Consider the following 15,195-nt stretch of genomic DNA (forward strand, 5'->3'; position numbering starts at 1 on the left):
CAACTAAGGTGACCGGGTTTAGAACCATGTTTTGAAAACCGGACCGGACCGGCCGGTTCAACCAGTAACAGGTACCGGATCCAGTTCTTTAAGGCCAAAAAACCGGTATTCTTGTGAACCGGTAAAAACCGGTTCGGTTGAACCGGTCAAAACCGAAAATTTTAAAAAATATTTATTATTATTTTTTTATTTTTTGTATTTTTATATAATTAAATATAATTAAGACATCAACCGGTTTTTCCGGTTTTTGAGATCGGTCCGACCGGTTGGACCACTTGAACCCTCGAACCAGTAAGACGACTGGTTCGATCTCCGGTCCGGTTTTCAAAACCTTGGTTTAGAAGGTCAAATTCGGCCACCGGGTAAAAATGAACCAATTTTTCCATTATCTTAGGGTTTTAATGTATCAAAAAATGGACTTGAGACATAACCAACTATTTTATATAAAATTGGAGGCTTTTACGACGATCAGAAATCAGGTTAAGCATCAAGTTGTGAAGAGCATCAAAATTAAAAAACAACTTCCAATCTAAACTTGCAAAGTCACAAAGAACAAACTGAAAGCTGTATTTTTGAGTCTAGATAGGAGGGGAGATGAAACATTTGACTAAAACTGAAATTGAAAGCAAAACGCAGGCACACATTATTTTTTACCATTACTTGGGACCAAATCTCATATCGATTGCTACTCAGGGTGATTCCCTGCTAAGGATTGAACTTCGGTACCCTGCCTAAGTTCTCGAACCTCTACACCTCAGTCCTTAGTCCTCGTCCCTACCAACTCGGTATGAAAGATCAAAGAGAAAAACAAAATTCTATAAAACCTCGAGTCAGAAAAACCTAAAAGGACTCCTCATAGTTTTCAGCCTCCTCGTTTTCTTCATTGAGAGGTGTAATTTTTTAGCTAATCGAGAATAACATTCACTTATTTTCACGTTTCTACCTTCAATCATGCCCTTGTCGCCAATTCTTGCCTTCAATCGTTTCTGCCTTCAATCATGAGTGTGTGTATCTGTGTGGGGAATCCAAACAGGTATCTGGAAGTTGAGAGAAGAAGTGCAGTAAGTTGCATTAGGGTTAGAGAGGAAGAGAAATAAGAAGGAGAAATATGAAGAGCATGTGCGTATGGTGAGTCGTTTTCGATCCAAAGGTGGGATTGGGAGATGGCGGCTACAAACATGGAACATGACTATTTAAGTCTAACACAGTCCTTTCTTGCTTGGATGAAAATGTTGAAACTTCAGGGTAGAGAGGGAAAATTTGTGGTAAGGATGGAAACAAAATCGTTGAAATTTTAGGATTAAAGAGGAAAATTTTATAAGTAAGGAACCAAAATGTTGAAATTTTAATAAAGATGAAAAAAAGTGATTATAAAATAATTTTACTTACATGTTTTGTTTTTTTAATTAGTCACTAAAAAGATTTAGTCACATGTTTTATCAATGAATTAAACCGTGATTATGATTTGGTCACATAAAATTTAAATTTGTGTCACCTTATATGTATTTACGTCTCGGTTAATAATCATCACAACATAAAACCATATATCAAACAAAAAACCGTCACAATTGATGACATTTTGTGATGACTTTAAGTTAACATGTAACTAAAATATTATTGAGATTTGATTAATAACTTTTAGTGATGCAAATAAACAAATCCATGACAACCCTTTTTTTAAAAACCGATGCCATAGGTACTTTTTGTACTAGTGGAAGATGACAAAGACATAATGTAATGGTAAAATTGTATGCACAAAAGTTTTGTGTACAAAAAACACATTAACTTGCAAAATTCTGTCGAAATTGTAGGTTTTGAACAGTTCGAATCAGTTTTGTGATAAATCGTGTAAAAAGGAATGATTAAATGTTTGTAGAAATGATATTTCATTACCTTAGACTGCTGGGTGTTAACAACATGTTATTGCATGTTACCACACCCAAAAGGTGTCACATCATCATCCTAGTCATATATGGATGTTATAATACCCAATGTGGAAATGGGCAACACCAAATAACATGTAGTAACACTATTTATTTTTTTTTATTTTTTTTGATGTTTTTAGTTTCTATATTTCCAATTTCTTTTTTATTCATGTCATAATATTTATAATTATTATATAAATTAAATCATAAATTAAAAATAATTTTTTAAAAGTAAAAATAAAATTTTAAATCCTAAATTAAAAACAACCTAAAAAATTACAACTAAGGATAAAAACATTTACAAACCTAAAATCCAAAAAAAAATGATAAAAGAAATTACATTTTTGATCTAAATTATTCATCTTCAGTGTCATCGTAGATATTATGTGCTAAGTCTTCTCGAAGTTGTTTGTGTTTTCGTTGATCTTGAATATCAACGACTCTATGTAAGTATTATGTTGTCATTGGTTGAAATTGAATGTGTCCAGGTTCCGTAGGCGAATACTCCGCAATGTTTCGTCCTTTATCTTCAATCACAATGTTATGCAATATGATACATGCATACATAATATCTCGTAGAGTGTCCAACTCATAAGGTCGTGCCACATGTTTAACTATGTGCCATTTTGCTTTTAGAACTCCGAAAGCACGCCACACGTCCTTACGTGCTCCTTCTTGTCTTCTTTTGAAAAATTTGTCTCTTGGTTCTATCGGGTGTCGAAACGCCTTCACAAATATGGAATATGGTGGGTATATTCCATCTGTGAGGTAATACCCGAACTTATACTCATGGTCATTTACTGTGAAAGGAGCATCCGATGCCTTTCCTGTCAAAAAGTGTTGAAATATTGATGACTGATCAAGAACATTTACGTCGTTGTTAGAACCCGCAACTTCGAAAAAACATGTCAAATCCATAAGTCTTGTGATGCAACAACCTGTAATACTAACGAAGGCGATCCAAGATGACCACTTGTGTATTGACCTTATCACGCCATAGGACAATATCTCCATATCCACTTTGTGCAATCAATGCTTCCAAGCATATCCAGAAAACCATGACGTTCTTCATGTGCCACATATAGTTGTTGCATGTCATTCAATGAAGGTTTGCGCAAGTATTTGTCAGCGAAGGTTTCAATAACACCTCTCGCCAATCTATACAACATTTCTCGTGCAATTCGCTCTGATATTCTCATATAGTCATCAATAGAATCAGACGACCCCCCACCCTCCCAAAGTCATATGCTTGATTGCAACAACACATTTTTACAACCCTGTAAAACCTCGTTTACCTCTCGTATCATACCACATTTGGAAATATTCATACCTAAACATAAATTTAATTTTTAAAACAATTATTTAATAATCTAAAGAACATATACTTAATTTTTAAAACAATTATTTAATAACCTAAGAAACATATATTTAAATTTTAAAACAACTGTAATTACAATACACGCTTTCCATTGCATTGGTTATTCGTTGAAATACATTTTTCCACAAATGAAACCTTCTTTTAAAATCGTTAGGTTGGTAGACACATTATCCGTAAAATAATCATGTAATAGACGTCTATGTCATTCTTTATGATTTCTGTTCAACACCGCACGTCTGATCATTAGTGGAGTTGACTCTTGGGGTAGCATGTTGGTAACATATCGATACATCATACACACGAATATATCATCCTCGTCGATATAATGATTGTATGGATGTAACGAATCAAAAAGATCCATTTTTTTTTTAATTAAATAGAGTACTAGAAAAGAAAATGAAATTGAAAAAAATAGGAATTCTTAAAAGAATTTGTTAAGTTTTGTAGGTAAAATAGAGATAAAAATGTTGTGTATTTATATTAATAGGGATTTTTTTTTTAAATTTTCGTGACCGTTTGCAAACGATCAAAAATGTGACCGTTCCAATAAAATGTCTCCTTTCCTACTGTTACCATCATAACATCTTTTATCATAAAACCAAAAAACGCAACAGGAAGGGGGGGGGGGGGTGTACAAGACGTTATAACACCGTTTTTTGTCGTCCACATCGGAATAACGCCTAATGATGTTGCCCGCTCCCACCAATCTTATAAAATCATTTTCCCTCCAATAATGTAAAATTCAACTCTAAATACTTATTCAATCATTCTTCAAGTCGGCAAAAAATGTGATTTATTTCTTGAGAACGAAAAATACTCTAAATACCTTACTTTTTGGCAAAAAAAAAAACAAAAAACAAAAAAAATGGGCTAACTAATTGTCCCCTCAGGTTTTCTCTTGCTTCTTTGATGTGTAATCGGACACAACCGATCGAGCCTCATCTTCACAACAACAATCACTTATTCCTCTTCTACGCACATTAATGCAAATAGTTAGATATGATGAAGATGCGGATGTTACACTACACATTACTTCAAACATAAATGTTAATCAACACACTATAATCAGACTTGATATATATTACACTATTATTGTTCTTGATGATACGAGGAACAAATTATACGGATTTAAACTCATGGCATGAAGATGATATTATACAAGCGGTAAACGAATTTAACCACAATATATACTTCATTACACAACAATATTTAAGCTTATATTAACTTGATCACCAAGTACATACACATTCTCAAACCAGAATGAAAATGGATCATGTTTTTGGGTCAAGATTCGGTAACTTTATGACTGTTACTGGAACTGCATGGTGGCTCTTAGGGATTTGTAGGCCATTTGAACTTGATATATCATCATCAACCAAGCTAATACATATTAGAGGATAACCGCGGGGCCAAAAGGACATCTAGTGGAGTTGATTTGCAGATAGTCATTCCGGAGCTTTCAGTCATATCAATAGGTTCATCTGATGGATTTTTTATCTCAAACTGTTGAATCAAAGTAGCGAGTGTTAAACCCACAGCCTGGAGGGAAAAGTTAATACCAGGGCACATTCTTCTACCACTACCAAAAGGAAGTAAATCATAATGTTTCCCTTTGAAATCAATATCCTTCTGAGTTGTCAAGAATCTCTCCGGCCTAAATTCGAGGGGATCTTGCCAGATGTTTGGGTCGCGATGCATCTTATAAAGATTGACCAACAGGCGAGTGCCTTTCGGAATGTTGTAGCCACTCACAATGCAGTCCTCCGTTGACTCATGAGGAGCTGAGAGAGGTGCAGCTGGGTATAAACGTAATGTTTCTTTGATGATGGCATCGAGGTAGATTAAGTTCTTCATGTCTGATTCCTCGACCAATCTGTCTCTTCCAACATGTTCATCAATTTCGTCTTGTGCAGTTTTTAGTGTTTTTGGGTTATTGATCAGTAATGCTAAAGCCCATGTTAATGTCCCAGATGTCGTGTCCAAGCCTGCTACTAGGAGTTGCTGCCAAAATGGATCTTGGATTAGGGTTTTGGAAAAATTACAAAACATTAATTGGAAACGAATGACAAAACAATGAGATGAAAAAGTATGAGTTTAATTACCTGACATGTGGCTTTGATAATTGTATCATGGTCAAAACCGGGGAATTCCTCTTGAGAAGCATCTTGAAGAATGGAATTCAACACATTTATGAAGACTCGATTGCCTTCATGGTCTTGTTGGGGAGATTTGCTTTCTTTTTTGTGTTCTTTTAACCATCCCTCAAAGATGTTGTCCAAATCATTGGCTGTCTTCTTCATTACTTTTATGTATCCACCCACATCGAAACACTTGAGGTAAGGGATAAAATCAGAAACCACAAATGCCCCAAGTAACTCAAAGAATTTTCTTACTATGGTCTGAAATCGAACCCCTTCCTCCTCATGTGGCAAAAACCTCTTCCCTGTAATAATCCTAACCATAATATTTGCAACCAACTTCCCAAACCATTGATTCATCTCCACCTTCATCACCATCTCTGAATTTTCACTCGTTTTGTCCCTTATACAACCAACATATAAATCTTTGATGGATGCTCTAAGCTCCGAAGCTCGAATATGTCCAAACATATCAACTCGCCTTTGAGATAGAGCTTCAAGCATGATCATCTTGCGCATTTGTCTCCAATACTCCCCATATGGACCGAGACCAAACATGGCATTATCATAGGCCATGAGTTTTGTTGCCTCTAATTTTGGTCGATTTGCAAAGGCCTTGTCATTTGTAGTAAAACAAGCCTTAGCTATCGTCCCACTAGTCACCACCAGACCTTGGTGAACACCAAGCTTAATGCTAAATATAGGGCCATATATATCTGCCATGTCACCTAAAACATGGTGAGGTAGCTGAGGTCCACCCAAAAGGTGTAGGTGTCCGATTATAGGCCATGCTCCTTTTGCTTGTGGTGGTTTTCGGTTCTTTTCTCTCGTTGCCCTTTTTCTCTTTCTGTTGAGGATGTAGAGTAAGAAAGGTAGTATGATAAGAGGAAAGCTTGTGAGTACAATGGATGAATATGAGAGATGGAACTCCATGGCTTCTTTATGAATAAAGAGTGGAGTAATTAAGCTCATATATTGTTGCATGGGTACATATAAGTGTATAAGTAGGCAGGCGTGTGTAGCTTCTTGGAATCCAAGTATAAATATAAAAATGATAAACAGGTTTTTGGGAACCGTGCCAAATATAAACATATCTGACCAATGATCTTTAACATGTGTTCCTAAAATATCTTGAATAAAATATATAGGGTATTTTGATTCCATATAAAAAAAATTATTGTATTTTATATTTTAGAAAATGAACTATCCTCGGCCTGTTTGTATGCTCTAGGTTTTACCTTTCAGAATAATAGTTATAAAAGGAAAGAATCAAAAAAGCTATTTCATGTAAAACAAAAAATAATTAATTATCTCCTTGATGAAGTCTATTGCTTTCGTCTTTTCCGTTTCTTTATGATACCAAAACCTGTAACAGGGTACCAAATGACAAGGGAATGTTGGTATTCTTATTGTTATTTTTATGGTTGCTGCCGTCCTTGATGTCTACTCACTGATGTTGGCAACGACGTCCTTGTCGTTGTCATCATCATTGTTATTATATTAATATAATGTTTTTATCAATATGATTGTTCGTATCGGTAAAACTAAATATGCTTCTTAATTTGATATTATTTTTAACATAGTTAATAGATTTAAGAATGAGTCATTTGACATGTTTAGTCTTTGATCACGATGATTAATATTTAAAATTCCAACCATTTTTGTGAAATAATGTAATAAAACTTATAATTGTCTGTTATTTTCATCTATTATTGTTGATTAGTTTAAAAACCATTTATTTGGAATACTTTCAATTATTACAAAAATAAATAAATAAATAAAAATTGGCTTTTGAATTAATTTGATATGTTTTGGTTTCATATTTTTAAACATTTAAAACTTTTTAGCTATTTTAAACATTGTTAAATTCACTTGATATCTTGATTTGAGTTCTGCATTTAAAATCTTATTTAAATGATCAAATAATTGTTTTATATTGATAGTTCAAAAACACAACCATTAATATCATAAATAGGCACGCCTGTCCGGTTTAGACATCCCGAATATTCCTCCTGTTCACTCCTCTTATAAATTATTAATTATTATTATTATTATTTGGTTTTAGATTTTTATGCTTTTACCTTGGTGCACTTCTCTTATATGGGGTGTTTGACTTATCTTTTTGGGAGCCAAAAATTCTTTTGGCAAAAATTACAAAAAGACAGTATTTCCTGATTTTTTCAAAAAATCACTTTTCTTTATATAAAAAAATCAAAAAGTAGTTTTTAAAATGGTTTTACTAAACATCTTTTGCATTCTATCTTTTTTAAAAAGAACTTTTGACCCCTCAAAAGATTAGTCAAATACCCTCTATGTTGATATTAATGAGAAGGATATATTTCTTGGGATGTTATCACAATAGCAATCCTGAAGTTGGAACTTTTCCAAAACCATATGAATCATTTATGCAATTTTGTCGAAGAAAATTTGACATGGAAAGAAAATGTAATAAATTAATTAAATCAGTTAAAATCAAATAATCAAATTGTTTACAATAATTGGGGAAAACAAACATGTATATGTAAAGAGACTAAAACCATTTCTATTGGGCTTTGTATACTTCTTATCCCACATTGTTCAAAAAAACACAACTAAGTGAAAGCAAACATCTATAAATAAAAATGATAAAAGCCATCTCTTGCATTTTTATTCGTGTGTATTATTGATTGATATTGGAATTGAACTCTATCAGTTCCAGGATCGGTTTAAAGAGATGTAGTTATTGGATAAGAAATCATCTATTTCTGTTATGAGACATATTCCATAACATTTAGATGCGTCCTATTATTAAAAAAAATCAAATAATGTAGTTCCAGAAATATTTATCTTCAACCCCATAGTAACAGATGATATAAATGAAAGTTGTGCCCACCAAATGGAACTAGTGAGGAAACTGTTTAAAACAATAAGTTGCAAGATTCATGTTTTAAGAATATCAAACATATGCAAAGATACAAACAAAAAAAAAAGAGTGTCACTTATGTATGATATTAACATTCAAACATTTATGAGGAAAATACCACATGTGTTCAATATTGAACCTACCTTTTCGACTTTTCTTAGTGACAACATATCTCCTGTATTGTAATAACTGAGAGTTAGTCCACGACTTTGGTTTAATAGCAACAGAAATATTCAAGACACTAAGAAAGAAAGCATATTCCTCTATTTCCTTTCCTTCTAACAACACCCATTTCATTTCACCAAAATCTAGTTCCTGGACCTTAAAGATATCTTTTTTTGGATCGCGATCCAAGAGATAAAGCTTTTCACCTGCATTTACAAACTCCCGATGTAAGAAGCTCCAAGCCGTTTTTGGAAAATTATTGGTTTTAAGTAATGTCAATTTGGGATTTGGATAGAGTTTAAGTTCTTCACATAAATAAGAATTGATGGATGATAGGGTATATATCTTCCCCTTGAAAGCAAGTAAATCAAGGAGGTTGTAAGCAGAGTAGACATGAATCCATTCTCCTTTAATTACCCAATATACAAAACCAAATTGAATGACTATATTTCAGAAACGCCACCAACACCCATCCAGATATTGAAGGTGAAAAGACAAGGATAGCCTTAATCGGATCACACTTTGCTAAACAAGGGAACGGAGGGAAATAAAGTTGATGCCTTGATGGGATTCACAAGCCAAAAGTCAAGGACTTTACACCCAAAATAGATCAAGAAACCACAAGTTAATCCAACACATCTCCTGCCAATAGAATTAGGAAGGCGGATTTTGAACTTTATTCCTTCAAAGTCTTCTAAATAGCATTCTTTTTTATAAGGACAATCTTTGATCCATATCGACATTGGTGGTCTGGATTGCATAAACATCTTCTTGTTAGGGAGTGCGAGTGATTTCCATGACTTGCAAACTCCATTGAATGCAATAAAATCAACTGCTCCCAGTTTCATTAGAACTAAAAGAAGCACATCATGGTTCAGATCGGACTAGGGTATAACACCACTTTTGTCACGAGTCTTGAACCTTTTCTTCCTACAAGATGCATCATCATGATTTCAGTTTCTATTCCTACTCCTTGTATTAGCGATTAATTCCTATACTTAGCAAAAGGAAAAGAGAAAATAAGCACAAATATGAAAAGGATCATGAGGTAAAAAGAGAAACAAAATGTATACACGATATACAATCTAACTGTGCGTAGACATATTAGTGAAGTCTTAGATGATGCAAAGTGGAAATTAACAGTTCTAGGAAGGTAAAAAGTCTTAATAAGAATTGCATTCCTAATATACAATTGGCTAAGTCTATTACTCATTTATAGAGGCAGAAAAAACTGTGAATGATCTAAACGATCAATTAACCATTGAACAAGAAAAAACTATTCTAAAATTTAGCATAAACAGAAAAAATAAATAAATCAAATAAAATAAATCAAATGCTACTTAAAGAATCAAGAAACCGAAAAGGCTGTAAGTCACGCGTCAAATGGATCAAACTGCTAGATTTCCCAAAAAGTAATAGATCAAATCAAATTGTGATAATAAAATTAGGAGACCATAAACCATCAAGGTGTGAATTAACATAGTTTAAGAAATCAATAAACATTTATGCTCTGACTTGCTCAACTACATAAACAGATTTAAATCATTACTTCAAGAAACTTATGAATGAGTACTAAATCGCATTGATATAAAAAATTAGTCCGTAGATTATCAAGCAATCAACTAAGCGAAATTGAAAAGATGAAACTGAAAGTAAAAATATTTGACAAGAAAGTTACCTTTCACCGCGGTAGACAAATTGGGTAGAAGAATATGTTTGAGTTTCTAGGATTAAGAATTTTAATCGGCAGAAATGGAACTACGAGACATTACTTCCACAATTATAGCAATCGAGGAATGATAATTCTGCTAGTTCGCTTCATTTCTCCGAAAATAGGGTTATAGGGTTGGGCAAGAAAAACTGAAATCGAACAAAAAAGATTGAACAAAACCCAAAGCTAAATTAAAAACAAACCGTTTGGTTCCAAAACTTTTTTTTTGTTACAATGTATGGTTTTTTGGGAAGTGTTTTTTCTTACGTAACTATTCATGTTTTAAAAAATTGTACAATTTGTATATTATATAACCTCTAAAACCTAAATTGTTGTGCATAAGAAAGTTATCATGTTTCGACTACCATTTTCTATATATAAAAACCAGAAACGAAATACATTAAAATTGAATTGTTTTAAAAAATAAATCCATTTGGTTCTAAAACCATTTATAGATTCTACATAATCCAACAATTGGGAGTAAGAGAGTGTGAAATCAATTCCACTTAACATTGGCATATCTTCCCAAATACATATCACAAGGTTTGTTGTCAAAGTTTGAATTTGAGTCTGCGAATTAGGTTTACAATAAATCAAGCAGTTGTAGTTTTCACAGCTTTACTCTGGTAGACATATAAAATGCATATAATATAAGGTTTCGAAGAGAGTTTAGCTAGGCTTTAACATTCATTTTCATGGTAATATAATTGATTGGAAAATATTGGTCATGATAAATAGGCAAGGCTCCAAATATATGCTTTGTAACATCCTAAAAATTTCAAATAGATTTTTCCTTTTCAAAATAAATTAATCAATTAAAACCTTTATCTTGGAAATCATTAAGTAACATTCATTTGGTAAAATCGCACATTATCATAGTTAAATTACAAAACCACGTAAACGAATATTTTCGATGCGTGTGTACAATCCCGTTGAGTTCTTTTCTCACGAACAACCTACACAATATTTTATCCACAATTGTAAGCATAAAGCTTAGTGAGTTATCCGGTATACTACATATTCCACCATATATACAACGCATCCACATACAATCCTCGATTCTAGAGTCGAGCAACCAAAACTCCTATCCACATACATATATCATACATAACAGGCCCAACCCAACTCTCATAACAGACCCCACCCAAACATACATACGGACCCTATCCAACCATACATAACGAGCCTAGCCCAAACTCCATTGCTAGGAGCTACATCCTAGTCTTCTGTACTATTATTAAGGACAAAATCCTGACCTTCCATACAATTTTAAAGCTATACATAGTCAGAATCAGATAGACATTCGAACAAATGATCCACCGAAAAGCAATAAATTAAACAAGAATCATGTAGTCGAGCATTAGACCACGAGTTCTCAGGTTATCGCACTTAACTACATACAATCCCTTAGGGTAAACATTCAATAACAGTCAATACTATCATTACCCTAACCAATCATGACACCTAGCAATATCATACAATCAACAAGCAAGGCCTTACCAGTCTTGCATACCAAGACAACAAAGGTCCTATATTGCATAAGCATAACAAGGAGCCAACCTACTTAACTAGCATACTTGTACTCTAACAGTACCACTATCATACCATGCAAAGGATATATATATATATATATATATATATATATATATATATATATATATATATATATATATATATATAGGATACATGGCATAATGAGAAACTCACTTGAAGTGAAGAATCGAAAAAGTACATTAACACTCTCACAACTTGCACTGCTCAATCTTGTGAACCAACTAACACCAAAAGAGATAAATCCTCAATCAACAATCCAAATCCTCTAAGTTTGACCCAAGGTCAAACTGGTCAAAATTCAATGGTCAACCAGGTCAATATCTACCACGACGTGGTGATCTCTTGGCCACGTTGTGGGCATGTCCAGACAAAATAAGCGACACGCAGGACGTTGCCATGTTGTAGGCCTTCCTTGGCCACATCGTGGAATGCCAAGACCAAAAAAATCATGAAGCGAGACTCCACCATGCTTTGATCATTCTTTGGTTACGTCGTAGCCACTTCTAGAAATCATTTTTCTCACATTAAGGACTTAATCCATTAAGTCATCTTTGCTCCAAATTTCCAGAGGGCTTCCTTGCCCTTAAATAAAACATAAAAATTGTTACTTTATGGACATGCATGTACAATGCATGTTACTCCCACAAATAGGTCAAAAAGGGTAAGAAATGGAGTTAAAACTCCAAGCATTGCACCAAACAACATGAAAGTCTAGATCTGGAACATAGGATAACCAAGAGACCTCAAGAAGTTATAAGTTGCCAACTTTATCATAGCCAACCATTCATGCCAGCATATCAAGAAAAAAAATGAGCTCAACACCTAGATCTACAAAGAATGAACCATAAAGGTGGGAACTTGGAGACTTACCCAAGTCTAGAAAATGCAGACATGAAGACAAGATGTTAGTTGATCCTTTGCTCAACAAAGCCTTCCTACAACCTTCAAATGGCCAAAATACCAACAAGGAGTTCAAGATGCAAGCTGAGAGGCTAGCGTTTCGAGATAGGAGGGTGGAGGCTGAAGGAAATGACCTAACCCTAGAGTCAAGGCATTTAAATATGGAGAAAACCCTAGAAATCGTGGGCTTGGGCTGCAGCAACTGCCACATCGTGGCCTAGCTCTTGCTACATCGTGGCTGCCATCTATATGTGCGTTCTTGAAATTGGTTTCCCACGTCGTGGCACAAGGTTTTTCCCAAAAACCTTGCATTTGATCCCTCAGAGCCCTCAACTGATCTAATCTGGAAAAAGGGTGTTACATGTTTAAGTATATTAACTTCTAATATTTTTGACGTTATTTGTACACGTTATCGAGAAGAATGGGAGGTTTACCATGACATGAGGTATTATGATACGCAGTGACGCTGAAGGGGTGTGTGTGTGTGTGTTTGTGTGTGTGTGTATGTTATTGTGTAGATGTAAGGATGAATGTTGACCAATGGTTTTAGTTGTGTTAAGAAAGTGATTTACCTATATTATTAAATTGAAGAAAATAGAATAATCACATAAATCTCATTGTACTAGATCTATTAATTTTAGAAATTTGATTTTATGGATAATAATTATCTTAATTCGAACATTATAATAGAATATGTTTATGAAAGAATACATATTATTATAGAATATATATATTTTCATCACATTCTTACAAAATAAAAAGCTCTATATACTATTCTATGATAATGTAACACTCAATAATAACAAACAAACAATGAAAAATGCATTCTTTTTGGAAGATCAATGACTATTTTTTATCTCCATCCCACACACCATCATCTAACATTCAGTCCCTCTTGATCATTGTGTTCCCTTCATGCATTCTTTAAGAATAACTATCATCAAAATCAAATTATTTAAGAATAATTTTTTGTGAGAATTCTTTTATATGAAAAATAATAAAACAAATCTTTATGGGCTTATTTGAAATCAGATTGTAGTGGGTTAATAGCACCACTTCCCCCTTGATCTAAAGCTTAATCATATATCCTTCCCTTTTTTTTCTTGATTTGAGCCCTATCTATGCGTGGGGGGTATGTATATCGGCAATATTTGCTTAATATTTGTCTTAAGGCGACGGAGAGATGAAGGGGATCACAAGTGGCGTTCAATCAAGATCCAAACTTAGATCGAAATTAGAAGGAGATGAAATTTAAACAGGGAGAGGAGTTAAACCTAGATCGGTGAAACAATCATATTTTTCTAATATCGCTAAAGCCTCATGTCTTTTTCAATCGTGGGTGTCAATATAATAACATCTTTTCATGTCTGTTAGGAATGTCCTATTTCGGGCACATACTACTAAGTAGGGGCTTATGTCATAAAATGCAATGCAACATACCAAGCATAGAAACAAAAAGATGTTATTTTAACGTTTAAAACTGACATATAGGCCACTTTGGGCGCTAAATCCAAATAAAAGCAAAATATATCAATGTTGAAGATTATACACCGTTTTGAAAGAAACTAAATTGGAATGGATGGTGCAAATAAAAAACTAAAGCTGAATTATATAATGTCCTAAATCCAAAATGTCCATTCCATACTGAAGGGTCGTTTCGATATAAAGAAAAAAAAGTGGGTCAAATTCTTTAATTGATGTTGTTATTTTTGCCACTATTCCTTATAAATATACAAGTAAACATTGTGTTCTATAAGAACATAGTTATATAAAAAAAATGCAAGTGAGCCTATAAATCAATATCATTTATTTATAAGTATAACCAATTAAATTATTATATTGCTTAAATGTCATAATACTTTATAATTTGAAAAAAGAAAAAAATGTCTTGATGAAACATTGGGTAATCGCTTGATCTCAATTATTTGTTATTTGGTAGTTCAACGCATGAATTTAACAAAAATAAAGATTTGGTCTCAAAGGATAGAAGAATTCAAACTCATAATATTTACATATCCGACATCTTATAAGTTATATCTGCACATCCATAAATTATATGTAAAAAATAGACGTAAAAAGGATTAAAGAAATGGATATCTCTGATAAAGTCTAAATATTTTGGGTCACTATACCGTTTAATCCCAATATTTATTTTTTGAACAGAAAAGTCCAAATTATCTATAATTTTATCTGATAATTTGTCATTTTTTATTAAAAAAAAAATAAAGACTATTTTGTTAATTTTGGCAAAATATAAAATAATCAGAACTTTTTTATTTAAAATATAAAAGTTGAGATTAAACCATAAATTAGACCAAAATAATGAGATTTTATCCGAGATTTCCCTTAAAAAAATACAAACACCCTCGGACCCATGTATATCTCTCTAACTACGTTCTTGTTCTTCAGTGAAAGTTAGGAATTCTGATTATATATACGTTCTTGTTCTTCACTGATTCAGTGAGACCCAAACACCCCTGGACCCATGTATATCTCTCTAACTACGTTTGCCCGAGACCCAA

At 33.2% G+C, this 15,195-nt stretch overlaps 2 protein-coding genes across 2 annotated transcripts; both read right to left on the bottom strand.

Annotated features, from left to right (window-relative positions):
* Positions 1 to 2,378: 2,378 nt before the first annotated feature.
* On the bottom strand, positions 2,379 to 2,985 carry LOC145039616 (uncharacterized). Its single transcript, XM_078987650.1, has 2 exons — positions 2,877 to 2,985; positions 2,379 to 2,752 (listed from the first exon to the last, which is right to left on the bottom strand). Exons 1-2 carry the CDS (start codon positions 2,983 to 2,985, stop codon positions 2,379 to 2,381), a joined length of 483 nt encoding a protein of 160 aa, XP_078843776.1.
* Positions 2,986 to 4,405: 1,420 nt separating this feature from the next.
* Positions 4,406 to 6,465, bottom strand: LOC145038508 (cytochrome P450 CYP82D47-like). The gene is made up of 2 exons (XM_078986843.1): positions 5,406 to 6,465; positions 4,406 to 5,304 (listed from the first exon to the last, which is right to left on the bottom strand). Exons 1-2 carry the CDS (start codon positions 6,423 to 6,425, stop codon positions 4,684 to 4,686), a joined length of 1,641 nt encoding a protein of 546 aa, XP_078842969.1. The 5' UTR covers positions 6,426 to 6,465; the 3' UTR covers positions 4,406 to 4,683.
* Between the last annotated feature and the right edge of the window lie 8,730 nt (positions 6,466 to 15,195).

The sequence above is a fragment of the Lactuca saligna genome, chromosome 4 (genome assembly GCF_052625555.1).
Source record: "Lactuca saligna cultivar CGN05327 chromosome 4, ASM5262555v1, whole genome shotgun sequence".
NCBI classification, from domain to species: Eukaryota; Viridiplantae; Streptophyta; class Magnoliopsida; order Asterales; family Asteraceae; genus Lactuca; species Lactuca saligna.

Bases quoted from the DNA above. Each gene is read 5' to 3' on its own strand.
- LOC145039616 (XM_078987650.1), bottom strand. From the start codon at position 2,985: ATGGTTTTCTGGATATGCTTGGAAGCATTGATTGCACAAAGTGGATAT. The intron at 2,753-2,876 runs GTTAGTATTACA...ACTTTTTGACAG, and splicing joins GGTCATCTTGGATCGCCTTC to GAAAGGCATCGGATGCTCCT.
- LOC145038508 (XM_078986843.1), bottom strand. From the start codon at position 6,425: ATGCAACAATATATGAGCTTAATTACTCCACTCTTTATTCATAAAGAA. The intron at 5,305-5,405 runs GTAATTAAACTC...CCATTTTGGCAG, and splicing joins TTATCAAAGCCACATGTCAG to CAACTCCTAGTAGCAGGCTT.